The sequence below is a fragment of the Equus caballus genome, chromosome 13 (assembly GCF_041296265.1).
Source record: "Equus caballus isolate H_3958 breed thoroughbred chromosome 13, TB-T2T, whole genome shotgun sequence".
NCBI lineage: Eukaryota > Metazoa > Chordata > Mammalia > Perissodactyla > Equidae > Equus > Equus caballus.
Genome location: NC_091696.1, coordinates 9,446,121 through 9,470,461, shown reverse-complemented (window position 1 = coordinate 9,470,461; position 24,341 = coordinate 9,446,121). Strand labels below are relative to the sequence as shown.

The following is a 24,341-nucleotide window of genomic DNA, read 5'->3' as shown; positions in this document are numbered from 1 at the left end:
ACATACAGTGAAACGTACTTGTTTCCAAGGTGCAGTTCCATGAGTTTTGATAAATGTGTGTACCCATATAACTGTCACCACAATCAAGATATAGAACATTTCCATCGCACCTAAGATTCCCTTGCGTCCCTTCATGGCCAATTTCCCTCACTCATCTCTAGCCCCAGGCAAACAGTGATTTGTTTTCTGAAAGTATATATTAATTTTGCCTTTTCTAGAACTGCATAAAAATGGAATCAGACTGTATGCACTGTTGTGTCTGGCTTCTTTGCTCAGTAAAATGTTTTTGAGGTTCATCCGTGTTGTAGTTGTACATCAGTAATTTTTTCCTTTTTATTCATGAATTGTGTTGCATTGTATGGATATACCACAGTTTGTTTGTCCATTCACCTCTTGATGAACATTTAGGGTTGCTTCCAGGTTTTGGCTGTTATGAATAAATCTACCGTGAACATTGAGGTATAAGACTTCTGCAGGCAAATATTTTTGTTTCTCTTCGATAAACACCTGTGTGTGGAATTGCTGGAAGCTTTTTGTTACCATACTTTATTGTTTAGAACAGTTGTAGATTTACATAGAAATTGAGTAGATGGTACAGAGAGTTCCCTTATCTGCTTTCGCCCCCAGTTTCCTCCGTTATTAACGTCGTACATTGATGTGGTATATTTGCTACAATTCGTGAGCCAATATCGATGCATTATTATTAACTAAAGTCCACGGCGTATTTAGGTCTTTCTGGTTTTAACCTAATGTCCCTTTTCTGTTCCAGGATCTCATTCAGATACTTCATGACACTTAGTTGTCATGTCTCCTAAGGCTCTTGTTGGCTGTGACAGTTTCTCATACGTTCCTTGTTTTTGATGACCTTGACAGTTTTGAGGAGTGTTGGTTAATTATAGTGTAGTATTCCTGTCTGTTGGAATTTGTCTGATGGTTTCCTTATGATGAGATGAGGGTTATGGGGTTTTGGCAGGAAGATCACAGAGGTAAAGTTACATTGTCATCACATCATATCAAGGGTACACACTGTCACCACGATTTAGGAGCCTTGATGTTGCCCTAGTCACTTGGCGGGGGCAGTGTTTGTCAGATTTCTCCCCTGCAAAGCTACTTTCCCCATCCCATCTTTGGACATCACTCTGTACAGCCCACACTTCAGGAGTTGGGGGTTATGATCCCTATTGTCTGAGCATTTATGTAACAAAAATGATTCTGCTCCATGTTCCTTCCAGAATTTAGTGCCAGGAAACCTTTGTCTCTCCTGGCACGCTTGTCCATTCCCTTTGATCAGAGAAGAACTACATGCTCCAGCTCGGGTGTACTCTTATTACCTGGACTGTTAGTGAACTGAGGGCCAATGGGTGGGTTGATTACTGAAGGTCCTTCTCCCAGATTCCGCATACGATTTTCTCTTCCTTCCATCATTTTTTTGGAACTCCTTATTGTAATTGCCTCAAACTGTAAACGTGCTAATTATATTGTAACTAGCTCAAACCCTGTTGGACTCAGGAAGAAGAGAAATTACAAGCCAACCATTGTATGCCCATACTGGACTCAAGCTAACACTGGTTGCCTTCCCTCAGTGCTCACTCTTGGTGTTTCTCTAGGAATGTGACAGACAAGGTGCTCCCACAGGGCATTTCTCCAATCCAGATCAGAATGGCAGCCACAGGGAACAGCAGCCTGGGTGAGTGGGACTGGCACATGCTGGGTGGAGGGAGGTAGGGGTAAAAGACTTAGAAGGGTTCTATTCCTTGACTGAGAGTTTAACCACAGCCCCCCTGCCAGGTAAGTGTAGCATAGTGGTTAGTAACATGGGCTGTAAAGTCAGACTTCTTGGGTTCAAATGCTACCACTGCCCACCACTATTCTTGATCACGGGTAAATTGCTTAACAATTCAGTGCCTCAGTGTTCCCACTTGTAAATGGAGATGAGAATCGTATTTCATGGATTTTTGTAAAAGAATGAATGAAATAATACATGGAAAGCACATAGAAGAGTGCCTGGTATTTTGTAAGCTGTAAATGTGAGCTCTGTTCTGCTTTTTCCTTTCCTGTAGCCCTGTCCCCACAGCTCCCCTGCCGCCCTGGGCTCCCGGCCTCAAAGCCCTCTGGTTTCTACCACCAAGATGTGTGGCACTCACTGTCTTGCTCCGGCCGCTCCTTCTCCACTGCTGACAGCATCCTGGGCTGCCTGGCTGGCCACGTCATCCACATGATCGGGGACTCCACGCTTCGGCAGTGGTGGGAGTATCTGCGAGACAAGGTCCCCTGTGAGTGGCTGTGAAGGGAGAGGGCAGGACACCTGAAGCCCCATGTAGGAAGAGGTGAACAGGCAGGGCTCTGAGAGACAAGACTCCTGTGTTTGTGGTAGAGACATGTGGCAGGATGCTGGGACTTTTCCAAGGGCAAGTGAGCAAGGGAATCAGAGCTGGGAGGATGTAATTATTACCTTTCCGGTTTAGTTTACCAGAAGTTATGTAATGAGCTCAAATGACAGCATAAAAAAACACCTTTCAAATAATACAATTTCTGATAATTCAAAAACAGTCCCCCCATTTAGTTTCTAATTAAAAACCCCATTTCCTCTCTTAAGTAAAATCAACATGTGAAGGACAGAAAGTTCAAACTTTTGTCTCCCATCCCACCTCAACTTCTTTCTTTCTTTTATTTTTTTTGCTTGCTGCTGCATCCTGACCAGCAGCTGGTGGAAATTTGGTTCTCTTTGCACCTAAAACCCAAGTGACTTCTGCTGAATGCATGTAGTTTCCTCAGCCTCTCCAAAGTCAAATTAATCTGACCCCAAATCTTCCACGTGTACCATTTGTCTACATAGTCAAGATTAATGGGAAACAGAAAACTATCACAAGACTTGTGAGTTACCTCCCATTTAGAAAAGAAAACCAACGCTTAGCATCTGTAGTGGTTATTTTAAGTAAGATGATGTCCTAAGCAAGCAGTACCTGGTACAAAAATATTCCAAGTCTTGAAGATATGTGAGGAGGAGGAGGGTGGAACAGAAGAGCTAGCCAGAACGCCCGTCAGACTGGGGCTGCCGTTCATTGATCGTAATCTCTGTGAACTCAATTGCAAATTAGCAGCTGGCTAATTGTATCACTTGCTTACCGCGTTTTTGAGGAAAGTCCACCTAAGCTTTTATTTCCCATCTCAGACAGAAATCACAGATACATTCCTGTCTTCCTGCAAAGTTTAGAAATTTGCCATACTGTCACCCTCAGTCACTAGGCCTAATTTGTGGTTCCTCTTTATTTTAAAGAGGTGTAATTGACAAACCATAAATAGCACATATTTAAAGCTTAGAAGCTGATGTTATAACATATGTGTACACCCAGGCAACAATCTCCACAAATAAAATAGCATATCCATCACCCAGAAAAGTTTCCCCTGGCCTTTCCTAACTCCTCTCTTTCACCCTTCCCACTCCCTCACTTCCACCCTCCTTCCCCAGGCAACCACGCATCTGCTTCATGTCTCACTAGCTTAATTTGCATTTGCTACAACTTCATATAAATGGAGCCATATGATGTGTACTCTTTTTTGTGTGTGGCTTCTTTGACTCAGCGTAATTATTTTGAGATTCATCCACATTTCTGTGTATGGCATTAGTTCATTCCTTATTTATTGCTGTGTAGTATTCCCTTGTGTGGATATACCATTATTTGAATACCCATTCATCTATCGATGGACCTGTGGGTTGTTTCTAAGTTTTAGCTATAACAAATAAACCTGCTAGGAATATTTGTGTACAAGTCTTTGTATGGGTATACGCTTTCATTTCTCTTGAGTAAATATCTTAGAGTGGAATGGCTTGACCATGTGATAGGTGTATATTTACCTTTTTAGGAAACTTCCAAACTTTTCTGCAAACTAGTTGTATCATTTTACGTTCCCACCATCATGGAAACTTCTAGTTGCTCTGTATTCTCACCCATACTTGGAGAAGTCAATCTTTTAAATTTTAACTCTACTAATAGGTATGAGTGTTAACAATGGCCCAGTCAAGCATTTTTTATGATGGCTGCTTTAAAAACCCTTTTCAGATAATTCCAACATGTGAGTAACCTTGGTGTTTGCACTTGCTGATTGTCCTTTCTCATTCAAGTTGTGATTGTGTGGGTTGTTGGCATCATGAAGGATTTTCTGTTGTTTGCAGGACCTTTTGAGTAGTAATTTGTGAGTCTCTGGATCTCATTTTACCTTTGTTTTCCCAGCAGATAGTCACTCTGTGTAGATGTACTGTGCAGGTTCAGGTGGGTGTATTTTCAGCTCCCTTTTGAGGCCTGCTGGTGCCATCCCAGTGAAAATGGAGCACCAGCTCCCACAGCCTCGTTGTCACTGGGTGAAGGTGAAGTTCAGCTCCATACGTTGCCCTGCTGACATGAAGGGCAGTGAGCACAGTGCCAACTAGCATTTCTGTTCTCCACCTTTTTCTGCTATTTGGCTTCCAGCTGGGAGTGGAGGCTTAGATCCCTCCTGGAGTCAATTTTCTTTGATTTGATGTACATATCACTTTGATTCTTTCCATACTACAAAGAACCAATTAGCTATCTCAGATATTTTTCAAAAACACTCAGTAGGTGGAATACATAGAATGGATACCACATTAGAAAAATTAGTAAGCTAAAAGATTCTTCCAGAATTCAGGTCATCTCCCTCAGCACTATAATATTCTGTAGAATACTCTTTACCCTGTTATAGTTAATAACTCTTTATATCCACTTTCTCTGTTCAGATTAATGTGCAATTTCTTTCTCCTGATTGGACCTTGACTGAAACACTAGTAATTTCTAATGATTCAACTTTTGACATTTCTCATTTTTATAGTAATAAAAATAGCCCTGCAATTTCAGCGATTTTACACACTGAAAGTTTATTTCAAACCCACCCAAAGGCCAGTGATTGTTTGGGAGCAGCCTTCCACATTGCTGTCCTCAAAGCTGTGACTTTGGAACCCAGGTCCCTTTAATCCTCTGTCTCCACTGTCCCCTAGGGCCTCCCCAGAGGATCGTCTGCACCCAGCCCACTGATAGGGAGAAAGAGAGAGAGAAAGTGAGAGAGAGAGAGAGAGTGGAGGGTTGTATGGGATGCTTTATGTCCAGGCGTGGAAGTGGTGTACGTCTTCGTTGCCCAAGTTCCATCACCACAACCTGGTCATGGTCCAAACAGAGAATTTGGGAAACATAGTCTTTAGACAAAGAAAATGAGGTCATGAGCAACTAGCTAGCCTCCTCTTCCCATGTACTTTCCGATGTTTTTCCAATACTTTCCAATGTATTTTCATTAATTTTAGTCGTATCAGTTAACTGTGTTTATATTTTTATAATCATGTAAATATTTTTCTCTTCATAGTTAAAACTAATACAGTGATTTAGGTTCTTGTGTAGCCTTTTGTTTTCCCTTGTCTTTCCCTCTCTCCCACTTTGCCTCCCTCCTTCCCTCCTTTCTTTCTTTGCTTTTTCTCTCGTTTTTCATCAATGCCTATTTATTGAGCACCTCCAATGTCCAGGCACTGTTCTAGGAATATGGCAGTGAACAAAACAAAACATCAAGATTGCTGGGGCTAGTCTGGTGCTGTAGCGATTAGGTTTGCACACTCCCCTTGGCGGCCCGGGGTTTGCATGTTCGGATCCCAGGCGTGGAGCTGGCACCATTCATCAAGCCATGCTGTCGTCCTGTGGTGGCCTTCCACTTTAAATGGAGGAAGATAGGCACAGATGTTAGCTCAGTGACAATCTTCCTCAAGCAAAGACAGGAAGATTGGCAACAGATGTTAGCTCAGGGCCAATCCTCCTCACACACACACACACACACACACACACAATTCAAGATTCCTGTTTTGTTGTGCGTAAACTCCAGTGGAAAGTATCAGAAGCAAGTAACAAAATAAATATACATACAATTCCAGATAGTGAAAAGTTCTGTAAAAAAAAATATGAAAATACAAGATGGAGAGGAGGAGGAAGATAGATTAGATAGTCAGGGCAGGTGCTTTAGAGACAGTTTCATTTGGGCTGAGTCCAGAATGATAAGAAGGAGCCAGTTATGTGACGATCTTAGTAATAATCTCTGACTCATTCAACCCTCTGCCTCTTTCCCAATTATACCTGTGCACCTGAACACAACTGGAGGAAAACTTTCAACCATGCTGGCTGCTCCCTCTTGAAATGCATGCCCATGAACCTCCAGGGGCCCTAATGCTGCACAGAAATCAAGGTGGTTCTCAAAATGTGGTGCCTGGATCTCCCCAGCATCACCTGGGAGCTTATTAGAAATGCAACTTCTCACACCCCACCCTAGACCTACTGAATCAGAAATTCTGGGGAGGAGCTCTGTCTGTGCTTCAGCATGCCCTCCAGGTGATTCTGATGGGCACTGAATTTCGAGAGCCACTGCTCTGGTCCCAGGTCCCCCAGATATCACTCTCCTAGTTGACTACTTCACAGCTTCTCCTCTCTCCTGAAAGCTGCCTCAACCTCGCACTCAGCTGATGATCTAACATATTTTCTTGAATAAAATGAGGCAACTGGAAATGAAATTCTACAGCCTCTTACCACATTTCCTCATCTACCAGCATCAGTATTAGTATTCTCTGTCTTCCCACCTGCTTTTGTAAATTAGCTCTCCATGCTCTTCTCCACGGCTGGTCCTTCAACTTCAGCTCCAGATCTCATCCCTTCTTGCCTACTCAAACACATCTCTCTACCAGTTTCCCCCTCTGCCTCCTAAATCATCTTTCCTCTGAACTGCGTTATTTCCATCACATGCCCACCAGCATATAAACATGTGACTTTTTACTTTGTTTTCATATTCTTAAGTATTTGAGGCAATTACAGACATCATGACATTCCACCCCCAAAATATTTCAGTATAAATCTTTTAAAAACAATATTTTTAAACATAATCAAAATAAGATTATCATGCCTAACAAAATGAATAATAATCCTTAGCTCTAATATCCAGCTGATATTCAAATTTCCTCTATTGTCCTTCAAAAATCTATACAGTTGTCTTTTCAAAGCCAAATCCATTCCAGGACCTGGTTGTTTCCTCCCTTGATTTCTTTAAATCCAGGCTAGTCCTTCCTTTCCTTCACCCTTCTTTAAGGAAAAGTCAGGACCAGTTGTCTTGTCAAATATTTCACTTTCTGATATTTCTGATTGCTTCCTTATGGTGACATTTAGTTTGCCCTCTATTTCTTATAAACTGGAATTTAGAGTTAAAGGCTTGATAGATTCAACTTGAGCATCGGCATAAGTGATGTTGTAAGTTCTGTTTGCAGCACGTTGGGGGATGTATAGTATCTGATTGTTTACCATGAGTGATGATAAGAACAACCACTGGATAAGGGGGTAAAAACCCGATCCCTCCACGGTACAGTTATGTTTTCCGCTTTGGACCAGAAAGGAATCTACTGGTGTTGTTTTAGCATTGTATGAATTCTAGAACTCTCCGTTAACTATTCTCCTAATGATTTTAACACAGCTGACAATTATTGCCTGTATCAATCATTATATATGTGTTACAAAAGGGTGATTTTCTAACTTGATTGTTCTTTCTACACTATTAGCTGGCCTTTTTAAGTAAAAATAATGTTTTCTCTCATTAAGTGGAGCTAATAGGTTACCTTGAAAGATAGCTTCTCCTGGGAGGGCAAGAAAATGTTAAACTATTTCCCTTTAATTACCAAATTACCATTAAAAGAGCTGGTTTAAAATGGTGGCAAATGACTCCTTTTATGAATATCATTATGGATACATGGATTTTTATAACTTTCGTGTGATTGAACCTGTATTTTATTATAAAATCATTATTTTCTCTAAGTGCTTTCTTTCATTATTTTCTCTAATATTCTAATTTTCACAATCTCTGCCAAGTTGGCTCCTTTGTCCTTTTTGACAGACCTCCAGCATTAGAAAGGTTCCTTGATTTCTGGCACAGAGTTATTGTAGGCTCACTTTGTACTAGTCTGCCCTAGACCTGGAATTTGTTGATTCTTCAAGAATTCATGGGAAATTAGAAATTAATATCTGAGTTTTGTAAGTGCTCATTATTATTGGGGTATCATTATTTCTAGGCCATTCAACAGACAGAAGATGAAGATAGATGGTAGACAGGTAGATGATAGATGGATAGACTAAAAATCATGAAGTCATATTGACATTTCAAATTGATTTTAGAATTAGTGTTTTATTTTATTTGAATTTATGTTTGTATCTAATTTACGTATACAAAAATCTAAATTTAAATATATAAACACAATTACTTACCTGCTGTATCCTATCATAGTAAAAGAAAAAAGTAATTTCAAAGTAACAATACCGCCATTACTAGTAACAATAAAACCACTGAATGCAGTTGAAAGATCTGTTTATAGATGACCAGGGCTGTGTTGAAAGGACTCAGAAGTCAGCTTGCACTGGACCAAAAATAAAAACAAAAGAGAACATTTGATTATCAACAAAGACAAAAAACTGCAGTGGATTGAAACACAACAGACATGCTTAAATCCACAGATTTATAATGATAACGTTTTGGACAATTTTAGGCAACCAACTTGTTATTTTAATAACTGATAAGTAAAGAGAATCAAGTCTTTATCCTGTCTTTCCTATATAACCAAATGGCAGGAGAGGGGAAATTTCTCTCTATAAAAATATTCCAACTAATAAATAAAGAAGGAATGGTAACACTAGAATATCATCATTCTGTAACCCCTAATGAATTAATGGAGTTAGTCCATTATCATCAATAGCTGCTCACATCACAGAGTGGAGCTATCCAGACAATATGTGGCTCCTGATGGAAGCACACAATCACTACCTGTGAAGCATTGCTCCCCAAAATGAAGCACTGCCCCCAAAAATGGAATCTGAATTCGATGAAACCTCTTGAGCTAACCACTAATTATGGGAAATGCAGAGGATAGAGGAAAATGTTAAACACTATTGATGTTCAAAGCCAACTATGGGAAACTATAGAACAAACAACATGGTTTCTTTGACAAAGAATTGCAAGTGGAAAAAAAAAAGCAGGTGGAGGAGGGGAAGCCGATAGATTGAAAAAAATCTGAGAGACCTAACCACCAATCACAATGTGTGAAACTTATACCATCTGAGCCAACTGCAATATTCCTTTGTAATTCTTTTTGTCCTTAGAATGCATCTCCCTAAGTACAAAGAACTGTGTCGTGAAGTCACTTGAAATAAATTCTTTCTCTGTGTGCTTGTTATCAGTTTCATAAATATTTAGGTTTCTATCTTTCATTTATGTTCCCAGTTTCATGGATTGCACATTTCAGATTTAATTTTTGAATATGGATATACATGAATAGTTTCATATACATGAATCAAAAGTCAAAACTATATAGAAAATTACTCAGAAAGAAGTCTTGTTTCCATACCTTCCTCTCAAACTCCATTTGCCTTCCATCTATGGTAACTATTTTGTTGATTTCTTATTTATCCATCAGATATTTCTTTTTACAAATATAACCTTTTGTGCATCTGTATGCATGTCCTGGGAAGCAGGGGCTAGAGCTTTTATTTGTACAAGAGGATGGTACACAGTCCTGTATCAACCCTTAAGCCTCTTCTCTCCTTCTCCCCACAGCTCTGAAGCCAGTGGATCTACATGCCATACATCAGGCAGGGCCCCTGATGGCGGTGGAAACCACTCGGGGCATCGTGTTAAACTGGCGAGCCCACGGCTGGCCCCTGCGCTGCCTCCGTGCACCAGTGGCCTCCTTGCATTCCGTGGCCCAGGAGCTGAGCGGCCTGGCCGGGGGCCCCCACACGGTGGTGGTGCTGGGCCTGGGTGCTCACTTCACCACCTTCCCTCCATCCATCTTTGTGCGAAGACTGGCAGGGATCCGGGCAGCCGTGGCTGCACTGCTGGCCCGGGAACCCCGCACTCTTGTGATCATCAAACTGGCCAACACCGGCTACAAGTCCGTGTATGGCAGCGACTGGTTCACCCTGCAGATTAACCGGCTCCTCCGAGCTGCCTTTGCTGACCTCCGTGTGGCCTTTGTGGACGCCTGGGAAATGACCTCCAGTCTGGCCCTGCCCGACAACATCCACCCAGGACGGCTTATCGTCAGCAACGAGGTGGACGTCCTCCTCTCCTTCATCTGCCCCGCTTAAGCCCTCCTGCAGGTTTTGGAGCTGTGTGGACGGAGGCCGTCGGGATTGTGAAGAGGACCGGAGACATGATGGGACCCTGAACTAGCAGTGATTCAGAGAAGAGTGATTAACCCAAGACTTACTACCTAGGGTTAATCACTGTTAACATCTTGGTGACCATCTGTTCATACGTTTGCCTATGCATCACACATATATGTGTGTAATTCTACATAAATGAGATGATATTTTACATGCCTTTTTCTTTTTTGAGGAAGATCAGCCCTGTGCTAACATCCGTGCCCATCTTCCTCCACTTTATACTTGGGATGCCTGCCACAGCATGGTTGACAAGCAGTGCGTAGGTCTGCACTGGGATCCGAACCTGTGAACCCCAGGGCCAGCAAAGTGGAGGGTGCTAACTCAAATGCTACACCACCAGGCCGGCCCCATGCCTTCTTTTTAATTCTCTTTTTTGGAAATTTTTATTGGTTTAATCGTAGATTATGCAGTTGTAAGTTATAATACACAGAGATCCCTCATACTCTTTCCTCAGTTTCTCCCAATGGCAACATCTTGCAAAACTATAGTACAATATCGCAACTGGGATATTAACATTGGTACAATCCACCAATCTTATTCAGATTTCCCCAGTTTTATTGTATTTATTTGTATATGCATGTATTGAGTTTTATGCAGCTTTGTCCCATGTATATGTTCATGTCTAATTCTTTTTTTTTTGCATTTTGATGAGGAAGATTGGGCCTGAGCTAACATCTGTTACCAATTTTTCTTTTTGCTTAAGGAAGATTGTCACTGAGCTAACGTCTGTGCCAGTTTTCCTGTATTTTGTACGTGGGACATCACCACAGCATGGATTGATGGGCGGTGTGTGGGTCCACACCCAGAATCCAAACCCACAAACCCCAGGCCACTATTCTTGATTCTGGGTAAATGGCTTAACAATTCAGTGCCTCAGTGTCCCCACTTGTAAATGGAGATGAGAATAGTATTTCATGGACTTTTGTAAAAGAATATATGAAATAATACATGGAAAGCACATAGAAGAGTGCCTGGTATTTTGTAATCTTGGCAAGCCATGCCGTGGTAGGTGTCCGACATATAAAGTAGAGGAAGATGGGCACGGATGTTAGCTCAGGGCCAGACTTCCTCAGCAAAAAGAGGAGGATTGGCGGCACATGTTAGCTCAGGGCTATCTTCCTCAAAAAAAAAAAAAAAAAAAGAAAGAAAGAAAAAGTCAAAACTATACAGAAAATTACCCAAGGAGAAGTCTTGTTTACATACCTTCCTCGCAAAGTCCATTTCCCTTCCATCTATGGTAACTATTTTGTTGATTTCTTATTTATCCATCAGATATTTCTTTTTACAAATATAACATTTTGTTTATATGTATGCGTGTATATATATTAATGGGTGTACATAATTTTATTTAAATTTTTATTGTAAAATATAACAAAACAGAGAGAAAACGCATAAAACAGTTTAACAAGTTGTTATAAAATGATCACCCATATAACACCCACCCAAAGGAAGAAAGAGAACAAGACCCTCATTCCAGAAGCCCCCTGATAGCATGTCTTTCCCAAGTTATAACTCCTTCTCTCTCTTCCATTATTCTAGTTGTGCTCATTATTCTAACTTTTATAATATTTATGCCCTTGTTTTTCTTTATAGTTTTGCCAACTTACTGGGCATTCCTAAACAATATATGTAAATTTTGTCTGACTTTCAACTTCATATAAATGAAAACATACACTGCGAATTCTGTTGTGTCTGGCTTCTTTTGCTCAATCGTATGTATTTAAGATTCATCCGTATTCTCTCATGTAATAGTACTTCATCCATTTTCACTGTTATGTGGTATTTCATTGTATGATTATATTACACTATATTTTACATTCTACTGTCGATGGGGCTATCAGGAAAAATACCACGATCAATATTCTTGTGCATGTAACTTTACAGTCCACATGAGCGTGTGTTTCTGTAGGGTGTCACCTGGCAGTGGTTTTGCTGATCAGAGAGTAGGTGTGTCTTTAGACTTATGGATTCTGCCTATTTTTAAAAAGTGATTTTACCAGTTGACTCTCTCACCAGTAGTCCTTGTCATTCCACATTCTTGCCAGCATTTGATATTACCATTTTTAAATACTTGTCACAAATTCTGGGTGTGTAGTAGTGGCTCATGTGATTTTAACTTCAATTTCTCGATTACTTATGAGATTACACATTTTATTTTAAGTTTTGGATATTTGAATACCTGATTGACCATTGACTGGGGAGCCCATCCTTTCCCCATAGCTCTGCAGTGCATCTTCATCATGAATCATGTGTCCATGTGTGGGTCTGTTTTGGGGCTCTCTATTCCGTTCAGTGAATCTGTTTGTCTACCCCAGAACCAATACCAGGCAGTCTGCATTACTATAGTTTTGTAATAATTTTGGATTTCTGGTGGACAAGACCTGCATTTTTGTTCCTCTTTAAAAGGGCATGGGCAATTTTTCGGCCTTTTGCACCTTCGTATGACTCTTTTTAATCAATTTGTGGAATTAAAAAAAATTGCTGTTGAGATTTTAATTGTGATTATATTGAATTTGTAGTTTAATTTGGTATCAACTGAGATATTATTAACATGGTGTATCTTTCCATTAATACTATTTTTGTTATTTATTTCTAATGTAATTCATTGTGACCAGAAAACGTATTTCACATAATTTGTCTTTTGAGATTTAGTGAGACTCAATTTTTTACCCAGTATACAATCAATTTTGTAAATGTTCCACATGTGTATTCTATAATTGACAGCTTTATAAATAGAACTGGTTTTAAAATCATGTTGTTCAAATCTTCTACATCATTACCAATCTTTTGTCTACTTATTTTACCAAATACTGAGAGATATGTATGAAAATCTCTCAGGATGATTGTGAATTTGTCTGCTTGTCCATGTGTTAGGGTGTATTTTGAAATTTGCTTTATTTATTTAACACCATATTATTAGATACATAGCTATTTATAATTATTACGCATTCCTGGCAAATTGAATTTTTTATCATTATAGAGAAACCTTTCTTATTTCTACAAATGAGGTTTGCATTAAGGTCTATACCAACGTCCTTTGGTTACTATTTGCATGATGTATCTTTTCCTACTAGATTTGTTTGAATCAGGATTCAAACAAGGTACACACATTGCATTTGGTTAAGTCACCTACCTTTCTCTTAATAGTTATAGTGCTATTCAAATTAGCTATTACCTAGTAGGTGACTTGTAATAGTTTGTGCTTTTCAATGAATTGGTCCATTTCATCTAAGATGTCAAATTTACAGGTGTAGAGTTGTTTGTAGTATTTCCTTATTATATTTTCGATGTCTGCGGAGTCTGTGGTGATAGCCTCTGTTTCATTCCTGGCATTGGTAATTCTTGTCTTCTCTTATTTTTCACTTGATTTTTCTATATTTTCAGTTAAATGTGATAAGAAATGGATTTTTCAACAAATTCTACTTTGGCTTTGTTGGGATCTTTGAAAGAATAGATTGATGCCCTTCATTGCATCTTTGTTTCTGGGAAATTTTCCACCATTATCTCTTCCAATAGTAACTATTCCTATTTTTTCTCTTTTTTCCTCTGGCATTCCAATCAGATTATGTTCTATTTTTCTCACTCTATTCTTTGTATCTTCCCTTTCTTCTGTGCTTTTTGTCTTTTTCCCTCTTCACTTATTTTTGGATTTTTCTCTCCAATGTGTGTAGCAACTCACTGCTTGTCTCTTCAGTTGTGTTCAATGTGTTGTTAAACCCAATCACTGGTTCTAATTTTTAGGTATTGTAGTTTTTTACTTCCATCATTTCGGTTGATTCTTTTTCAAATCTCCAAATCTTTTCTTATAGTTCCTGGGTCATTGCTGAGATTTTCAAATTAGACTTTTATTTCCTTGAACATAGTAAGCATAGTTGCTTTATATAATGAAGTTCTTTGAAGTTAATTTTGGACTTCCTCTTTTCTCCCTATCCCATGATGTTCCTAAGCGATTTTCTTATTCCTATGGCTCTGACACCATCCATAATTACAATGAATTCCAAATTAATCTTTCTGACCCAGACCTCTCTTCTGAACTCCAACTGCCATGTGGATGCCTCTCAAGCATCCAAAAGTTCAATATAGCACTAACTTCTGGATCACCTTCCTCCTTCCCCAATCACTAAAATGTAATCTAGACTGCCGGAAACACAGTAAGTACCATTATCTCCCAATTGCTAAAACCGGGAATCTGGGACTCGTTGATATCTCCCGTGCTTTGATGCTAGCATCTAACCAATTATCTAGTCCTGTGTACTCTACATCAAAAATATATTGTTTCAGTTGTTCAGGATATGAACTAATGTACAGCATGGTGACTATAGTTAATAATATCTATTTTATATTTCAAACTTGTAAAAGGGTAGATCTTAAGTGTTCTCATCATACACACAGAAAAAGGCAACTGTGTGAAGTAGTGGATATGTTAATTAGTTTAATTGTAGTAATCATCTCACAATGCATATGTGTATTAAAATATTATGTTGTACACTTTAAATACACACAGTTTTATTTGTCAATTGTGCTTTGATAAAGCTGGAAAAAATTTAGCTACTAAAAGAATAAAAAAAATACATACATATATATATATATATATATATATATATATATATATATAAATCTGGAACCCACCCTGTTCCCTCTGTCTCTGCTTCTCTCCATCCTTGCCCATTGCCAAGCCTGTTATAAAGTCCTTTAAACTGGACTTCCTATTTCACTTCTTAGTCCCCATATCTTCACAACAGGTTTTCACAAAAGAGCAAGTAGGAGCTTTTTAAAATGTAAATTGGATCGTGTTACTCACCTTCATTGGACTCTAATTTTCCTGGGGAAAAAGTCAAAATCATTAACATGATGTACAAGAGACTACATGACCTGAACTTGCCTATATCTCTAACCTCACCTAATGCCATTCGTTATGCTCCGAGAGCATCAACCTTCTTTTGGTTTCTCAAGATTTCCACCTCCCCTTCTATGTCAGGAAATCTCTCTCTTCAAAGAGACAGTAAGCTCCATGAGGACAAAGACTTCCATCTCTTTTTCACCGTTGTTTACAAAAGCACCAGGAACAGTGCCAATTTGTACTTGGGGAATACTGTTAGGTGAATGCAGCCAAGATTATTATGAACATAAACTCAAAGTCGAATGCAAGAGTTGGACATAGGAAACCTTAAAAATGAACAAGGAATAGGACTTGAATTATTAATTATTTTTTTTAAAGATTGGCCCTATTCTAACATGTTGCCAATCTTTGTTTTTTGTTTTCCTTCTTCATTTCCCCAAAGCCCCCCAGTACATAGTTGTATATTCTAGTTGTAGGTCCTTCTAGTTCTGCTATGTGGGACGCCACCTCAGCATGGCTTGATGAGTGGTGCTAGGTCCCCGCCCAGGATCTGAACCCGCAAAACCCTGGGCCACCAAGGCAGAACACGTGAACTAAACCACTTGGCCATGGCACCGGCCGCTGGACTTGAATAATTTAACTTCAAATTAAGACGCAGAGAGGTAGCAGATGTGACTAAAACCCTCCCCATGGAGAGCTAAGAAAAAAGGATAAAACATTGGAAAGTCATCCAAAACAATAGCTGACTGATATGGCACAGTAGGGGGAAATTGAGGACGTAGAAAGAAAGATTTGTGCAGAGATAATAGACTCATTTATCACAGCAATGTATAGAATGTTCAAGCAATGGAACAATATAGAGAAAATATTGAATGGGCAGTGGGAAGTGTGGCCTCAAAGCTCAGGAAGATATCAGCTCTTAGACAAAAACTGAAGCGGCAGAAGTGAAATCCCCACAAGGTAAATGATAAAGAAATGTGGTTGATAGTGATAGAATTTCAGGGAACGCCTTCCTTTACAGAGTGCAAGGAAAACATGAAGCAAACAATTGAGCAAAGAATGACCAGAAAGGTAGGAAAAAATGGGATAATGTAGTGCTACAAAAGACAAGAAAGGAAAGGAAGATTTTCGGAAGAGGTTAACCAGCATAGGGAAGCCAAATGCCTTAGAGAATTAAAAGGAAACTGAAAAAGAGTTCTGATGGATAATAGTGAGATTCTTGGCAATCTTAAAATTTAGGGAGGTGGCATTAGGGTTTAGGGACAGAATGCTTATGTCCTGGGAAGTAGGGACTAGACGTCGTATTTGTACAAGAGGATGGTACACAGTCCTGTATCAACCCTTACGCCTCTTCTCTCTTCTCCCCACAGCTCTGAAGCCAGTGGATCTACATGCCATACATCAGGCAGGGCCCCTGATGGCGGTGGAAACCACTCGGGGCATCGTGTTAAACTGGCGAGCCCACGGCTGGCCCCTGCGCTGCCTCTGTGCACCAGTGGCCTCCTTGCATTCCGTGGCCAAGCAGCTGAGCGGCCTGGCCGGGGGCCCCCACACGGTGGTGGTGCTGGGCCTGGGTGCTCACTTCACCACCTTCCCTCCATCCATCTTTGTGCGAAGACTGGCAGGGATCCGGGCAGCCGTGGCTGCACTGCTGGCCCGGGAACCCCGCACTCTTGTGATCATCAAACTGGCCAACACCGGCTACAAGTCCGTGTATGGCAGCGACTGGTTCACCCTGCAGATTAACCGGCTCCTCCGAGCTGCCTTTGCTGACCTCCGTGTGGCCTTTGTGGACGCCTGGGAAATGACCTCCAGTCTGGCCCTGCCCGACAACATCCACCCAGGACGGCTTATCGTCAGCAACGAGGTGGACGTCCTCCTCTCCTTCATCTGCCCCGCTTAAGCCCTCCTGCAGGTTTTGGAGCTGTGTGGACGGAGGCCGTCGGGATTGTGAAGAGGACCGGAGACATGATGGGACCCTGAACTAGCAGTGATTCAGAGAAGAGTGATTAACCCAAGACTTACTACCTAGGGTTAATCACTGTTAACATCTTGGTGACCATCTGTTCATACGTTTGCCTATGCATCACACATATATGTGTGTAATTCTACATAAATGAGATGATATTTTACATGCCTTTTTCTTTTTTGAGGAAGATCAGCCCTGTGCTAACATCCGTGCCCATCTTCCTCCACTTTATACGTGGGACACCTGCCACAGCATGACTTGATGAGCAGTGCATAAGACTACAACCGGGATCTGAACCTGTGAACCCCAGGGCCAGCAAAGTGGAGGGTGCTAACTCAAACGCTACACCACCAGGCCGGCCCCATGCCTTCTTTTTAATTCTCTTTTTTGGAAATTTTTATTGGTTTAATTGTAGATTATGCAGTTGTAAGTTATAATACACAGAGATCCCTCATACCCTTTCCTCAGTTTCTCCCATTCGTAACATCTTGCAAAACTGCAGTACAATATTGCAACTGGGATATTAACATTGGTACAATCCACCAATCTTATTCAGATTTCCCCAGTTTTATTGTGTTTATTTGTATAGGCAAGTATTGAGTTTTATGCAGCTTTGTCCCATGTATATGTTCATGTCTAATTCTTTTTTTTGCATTTTGATGAGGAAGATTGGGCCTGAGCTAACATCTGTTGCCAACTATTCTCTTTTTGCTTAAGGAAGGTTGTCACTGAGCTAACGTCTGTGCCAGTTTTCCTGTATTTTGTACGTGGGACATCACCACAGCATGGGTTGATGGGCGGTGTGTGGGTCCACACCCAGAATCCAAACCCACAAACCCCAGGCCACTATTCTTGATCCTGGGTAAATGGCTTAACAATTCAGTGCCTCAGTGTCCCCACTTGTAAATGGAGATGAGAATAGTATTTCATGGACTTTTGTAAAAGAATATATGAAATAATACATGGAAAGCACATAGAAGAGTGCCAGGTATTTTGTAATCTTGGCAAGCCATGCTGTGGTAGGGGTCTACCCCTGGGATCTGAACCCGCAAACCCCAGACCGCCAAAGCAGAGGATGCGAACTTAACCACTATGCTACTGGGCCAGTCCCTGTGTCTAATTCTTTAGCATCTGTTTTGTAGCCTTGCAAAGGGAGGAAGACAAGATCTAAGGTTTTCTCCAATGTGGCAAGTCTAATAGGAGAGCCCTGGATAAACTGGGGTCTCAAAGGACTCTATCCTCAGGCTAAGGGTAATATAGAACTATAACCCCAGACCCAGGGAGCACAGTGAAAACTAATTTTGGGAAAATTGCTATGTAGATGGGGCGGGGCGAGCAATGTTTGCTAATACTTTGTAACTGTAAGCTGGTCCTCATCCTCGTTTTCAGCCTAAATTGACACTACTTGAGTGGCTCAAAAAGTCTCTAGATCAAAGTTAATGTAAGTGGTTCTAGATTCATGTTACCTCCAGACACCTTACAGAAGCAAATACATATGATTTCTGGAGAAACCTACATTTATCTCAGATCTCAAAGAATTTTCCACAGACAGTATTACAAGGGTACATTCCCAAGATAATACTACAAGAGCTGTTCACATTTAGAAATCATGAAACACACAAGAAACAAGACACCAAGAGTGAGAAAGAGCAGAAAAAACAGCAGAATTAAGAGTACAAAAATTTCAGATATTGGGATAACTAGAAAAAAACCCCATAAAATAAGTATGTTTAACCACCTTAATAAAAGAAAAGAGGGCTTTAAAATGTAGATAAAAAAGAATATTTGAAAAAGAACAAAACAGAACTCCTAAAAAGAAAAATATAACAATTAATTAAAAGCTTAGTGGATATTTAAAAGACTGGACATAACTGGAAAAAGAATTGCAAGTAAGAACTGAAGAATTTATTCCATGCCATCCCAGAAAGAGAAAAATAAATGGAAAATATAAAATAGATGTTAGATGTGATTGAAGTCCCATAAGAAGAAGAGGAGAAAGGGAATGAGGCAGAGGCTACATATGAAAAAATAATGTCTGAGATCATTCCAGAACTGTTGAAAGACATCAATTCTCAGGTTCAAAAAACTTAATGAAGTCCAAGCAAATTTATCAAAAGATAAATTGCCATCTAAACATTTCATTAAGAAAAAATCTTAAAAACTAGGTAAGAAAAAAGTCAGATTTCCTCCAAAGGAAGAACAGACTGACAGCTGACAAGATCTGAAACCATGAGACTTCTAGAAGAAAATATGGGCAGTATGCTCTTTGACATTGATCTTAGCAGCATATTTTCAAGCACCATGTCTGACCAGGCAATGGAAACAAAAGAAAAAATGAACAAATGGGACTGCATCAAACTAAAAAGCTTCTGCACAGCAAAGGAAACCATCAACAAAACAAAAAGACAACCTAACAGTTGGGAGAATATATTTGCAAACCATATATCAGATAAGAGGTTAATATACAAAATATACAAAGAATTCATATATCTCAACAACAGAAAACCCAACAACCCAGTTAAAAAACAGGCGGAAGATCTGAACAGAGATTTCTCCAAAGAAGAAATATGGATGGCCACCAGATATATGAAGAGATGTTCAACATCATTAGCTATCAGGGAAATGTAAATCAAAACTACAATGAGATATCACCTCACTCCGGTCAGAATGGCTATAATTAACAAGACAGGAAACAACAAGTGTTGGAGAGGTTGTGGAGAGAAGGGAACCCTCGTACACTGCTGGTGGGAGTGCAAACTGGTGCAGCCACTATGGAAAGCAGTATGGAGTAGCCTCAGAGAATTAAGAATAGATCTACTGTAGGATCCAGCTATCCCACTGCTGGGTATTTCTCCAAAGAACTTGAAAACACAAATGCATAAAGATACATGCACCCCTCTGTTCATTGCAGCATTATACGCAATAGCCAAGACTTGGAAGCAACCTAGGTGCCCATCAAGGGACGAATGGATAAAGACGATGTGGTATATATACATTCTGGAATACTACTTAGCCATAAGAAATGATGAAATCCCATCACTTGTGACAATATGGATGGACCTTGAGGATATTATGCTGAGTGAAATAATTCAGAGGGAGAAAGTCAAATACCTTATGATCTCACTCATAAGTAGAAGACAAAAACAATGACAAACACATTACAACAGAGATTGGACTGGTGGTTACCATAGGGGAAGGGAGGAGGGGGGAGGGCAAAAGGGATGATTAGGCTCACATGTGAGGTGATGGACTATAATTAGTTTTTGGGTGGTGAACATGATGTAATCTACACAGAATTCAAAATATGTTATGTTGTACATCTGAAAGCTATATGATGTTATAATCCAATGTTACTGCAATTAAAAAAATGCTTGTCATCACTGCTGGCACATAAAAAGCATTGTATAAATGTTAACTGTTTTGTTATTATAAACTGGTTTCACAAAATGTCCTAGCAATCAAATCTTTGAAAACTCAAAAAAAAAAAAAAAAAAAAAAAAAGAATTGATGCTTTTATCAAATGCTTTTCTGTCAGCAGAGATGATCAAATTATTTTTCCTCCTTAATTTCTGGATGTAGAGAATTATGTTAACTGAGTTTAGGATGCTGGTTAAATTCTCACTTCTTGGATAAATCTGTTTGCTGATTAGATATTATATCCTTCATATATTTCTTGATTTGATTTGGAGATATTTTGTTCAGAATATTTAAATCTAATTCAATATTGGGATTAGCCTATAATTTTCTTTACTCTTTATGTTTTTATATCAGAGTTACTGTTTTATGTTTTCTTGAGCTTGTAAATTTTCCATTTTTTTTCTTAAGAATACAGATCAAGCCATCTAAATTGAAGCTCTCTTTTATGGAAGGTTTTTATTAAAGATAGAACTTATGTAGTATTCATAGCAATGTCCAAATTTTCTATTACTTCTTTTGCCAGTTTTAATAAGTTGTATTTTCCAGGAATTTTACTATTTCATCTAGTTTTCAAGTTTATTGGTGTAATTTGTTCATCCTATGCATTCATAATTATTTTAATTTCTCTATGCTCTGGTAGATAACACTTTTGATTCCCTTTTTCTGCAACTTCTAACTTTTTGTTTTAACTAGTCTTTCAGAGAATAAATTTTATCAGATTTTTCTATAAACTAGTTTTAACTTTGCTCATCCTTTCGTGTGTGTTTATATTTTATTCATTTCTGCTTTTTTCTATCTTTTTTTTACTTGTACAATTTGATTTTAATTTGTTGTTCATCTCTACCTTCTTAAGTAAATTTCTGGATAATTAACTTCAGCATTCCTTTTTTATAAATATATACATTTAAGGCTATAAATTTTCTTCATCGTAAAGCTTTAGTTGCACTAAAGATCTTTTAAGATCAAGTATATTCATTATCATTCATTAAGAAATGTTTTATTATTTCTACTTTATTTCTTCCTTGAACCATGGGTAATTTAAAAATGTAATTTTGTTCTTGAATTTGCAAACATATGGAGTTTTAAAGTTATCTTTTTGTAGTTATTGTAGTTTAATTATGCTATGTTTAGAAACACAGTATGAATGTTTTAAATCATTTAGTGCTGGTTCACACTTGCTTTGTGACTCAGCAGATGGTCAATTAGTTAAAAATGCTTATATGCACTTGAATAGAACGTGTATTCTGCAGTTGTAGGAGGCAGTGGTCTATATCGTTCCAATAGGTAAAGCTTATGGTGTTGTTTAAAGCTTCTATATCCTTATCAATTTATTTTGTCTGTTTGTTCTGTCTGTACAGAGAGGAGTTGTGCTAAAACCTCTCATTATTATGAATTAGTGTGTTTCTTGTAGTTATTAATCTTTGCTTTATATATTTTATGCTATATTTTTAGGCACATATAAAGCTGAATTTTGAAATCTTGCTGGCAAAATAAAACTCTCATATTTAAAAAAAAAAGAAAAAATCTTCAAAACTACGTAAGGAAAAAGTCAGATTTCCTCCGAAGGAAGAATAGACTGACAGCTGACATCTCAAACAGCCATGAGAAGTCATAAAACGGTGAATATCATTCTACAATGATACCTTCAATGTAGAATTCTATAACCAGAAAAAATATTTTTATAAAATAAAGGTATATTAGTCTGCTTGGGCTGCCATAATAAAATATCACAAATGGGCTCTCTTAAAGAACAGAAGTTTATCTTCTCACAGTTCTGGAGGCTAAGGATTTGATTTCTGATGAGGCCTTTCTTCCTGGCTTGCAGATCGCTGTCTTCTCACTGTGTCTTCACATGACCTTTTCTCTGTGCGTGCATGGGGAGATAGATCTCTGGTGTCTCTTCCTCTTCTTATAAGAACACCAGTCCTACCAGATTAGAGTCCCACCCTACGACCTCATTTAACCTTAACTACCTCCTTAAAGGCTCTATCTCCAAATATAGTCACATTGTGGGGAAGAGCTTCAACATATGAATTTTAGGGGGTACACAATTCAGTCCATAACAAAAAGTAAAATTAAAACATTCCAGACAAACATAAATTGATAGAGGCTTTACCAGTAGGTCTTTACAAAAGAAAAATTTTAAAGACTATACTTTAGCCAGGAATAAAATCACTCCAGTTGGAAGACCTAATGTGTAAGAATAAATGAAGATCAATTTGGTGGTAAAAATTTATGATACTATTTTTTAAAGAACCATATGAAATAATAATAAAATCTGTAGGAGTAAGAAAAACAAGTTAAATGTTGTTGGAACACTGTCCTGAGATAAGGCTGATTCTCTATGATAAGGCTGATGCTCTACTCAATCACTCTCCTCTGAAACCCAAGCAAAATCCTTGCCCTCACATCCAGAACTTTTGATCTTCTTTTTGCTCTTTCATTTTTTCCCGAAATTGTTTGAGAGGAAGTTGCATGCGTCATACTTCTTTTCCCCTAAATACTTTGGTATGAACTTCCTGAGAACAAAGATATTCTCCTATGAAGCCAGAGTATAATTATCAAAGTCAGGAAATTTAATATGGATATAATCTTGCCCGCAGTCCATATTAAAACTTAAGAAATTGCCCCAATAATGTCCTTTATAGATATTATTTTTCCTGGCTCAAGATCCAAAACAAGGTCATGCATTGCATTTAGTTGCTATGTGTCTTTTGTCTCCTTTCATCTGTTCCTTAGCTTTTTAAATTTTTTCATGATTTCTGAAGTATACAGGGCAATTGTCTTGTAGAATGTCCACAATTTGGGTTTGTCTGATGTCCTTAATAATTAACTTCAGGTTGTGCATTTTTTAGCATGAACCCCACGGGAGTGATGTATTGTTCTCTGTTCATCTCATCAGGAAGCACACAACGTCAGTTTATCCCAATATTGGTGATGTTACTTTCACCACTTAACTAAAGTGCGTCCACTAGCTTTTTCCATTGTAAAGTTACAATTTTCCCATCTCAGTTGATAAATGATGTGTGGGGAGATATTTGAGAGTATGTAAACACCACGTTCCTCACCAAGATTTCATCTATCAGTTTTGTTACTGAAGGTTGGGTCTCTGATCCCGATGCCAATCCAAATAATGAGAACAGAGTCTTGGGGGAAAAAGGAAAGGCTTTAGCTTGCCAGGCAGAGGGAGCAAAGCAAGGGCTAGTGCCCCCAAAGTTGCTTTCTCCCTCTTAAGAAACAGATAGGGGTTTTTATTTGGGGTTTTAGGTAGGGGAGGGGGACCGTGGATTTCTTGGTCAGCGTCTTCTCATCAGCCTGTGTCTGGGGCTGCTTCCAGCAGAAGAGACAAAGGATTTCTCAGATAAGTGTCCATGGCTGTTTATCTTCCTTTTGGAGGTAGACTCTGACGTCAGAACGGCGAGGAGTTGGGCCTGGGAAGTTTTGGTTTCTTGATATGATCTGGACATCAGTTTCTCTGTTAAAGAACTTCAAGGTCCTGGGATTAGCTATAACTTTAGTTTGCCCAGTTTGATGCTTCTGGACTTTAACAGTTTGTAACTTCTGTTTGGTTGTAAAGCTCAGGGAGTTAGAGGTTAAAGAAACAAACGTTTACACATGAGCATAACTAAAGACCCAGGGAACTGGGAATGCAGGTTTTTACTTTTAACCCCATATGTGCCAGGTTCACTGTAGGGGAACCAGTATCAGAGCTGATATGAACTAAGAGCCAGTAATAGTTTTAGCACACATTGAGGTTTCTTGCCTAAAACCATTATTACTTTGATAGCTGTAAATGATGATTCTTCTCAATCCATCATTCCTTCTACATGTATTTATTAGGTGGCTTTCTACTGTAATAAGGAAGAGCTTTCCT

The 24,341-nt window shown here is 39.0% G+C and overlaps 1 protein-coding gene across 6 annotated transcripts in view; it reads left to right on the top strand.

Moving 5' to 3' along the window:
• LOC102148675 (NXPE family member 3) overlaps positions 1–16,581 on the top strand; it is a 92,483-nt gene extending 75,902 nt beyond the window's left edge. For 5 of the 6 annotated variants that reach the window (XM_070230806.1, XM_005598618.4, XM_014729872.3 and 2 more), the window contains exons 5-7: positions 1,608–1,687; positions 2,061–2,273; positions 9,631–11,869. In XM_070230806.1, the coding sequence (XP_070086907.1) occupies positions 1,608–1,687; positions 2,061–2,273; positions 9,631–10,163 (826 nt within the window). In that variant the 3' untranslated portion in view covers positions 10,164–11,869. Of the gene's footprint in view, positions 1–1,607; positions 1,688–2,060; positions 2,274–9,630; positions 11,870–16,451 lie in introns of those variants that run through there. The other variant, XM_014729875.3, reaches the window with a different exon arrangement.
• Positions 16,582–24,341: the final 7,760 nt, after the last annotated feature.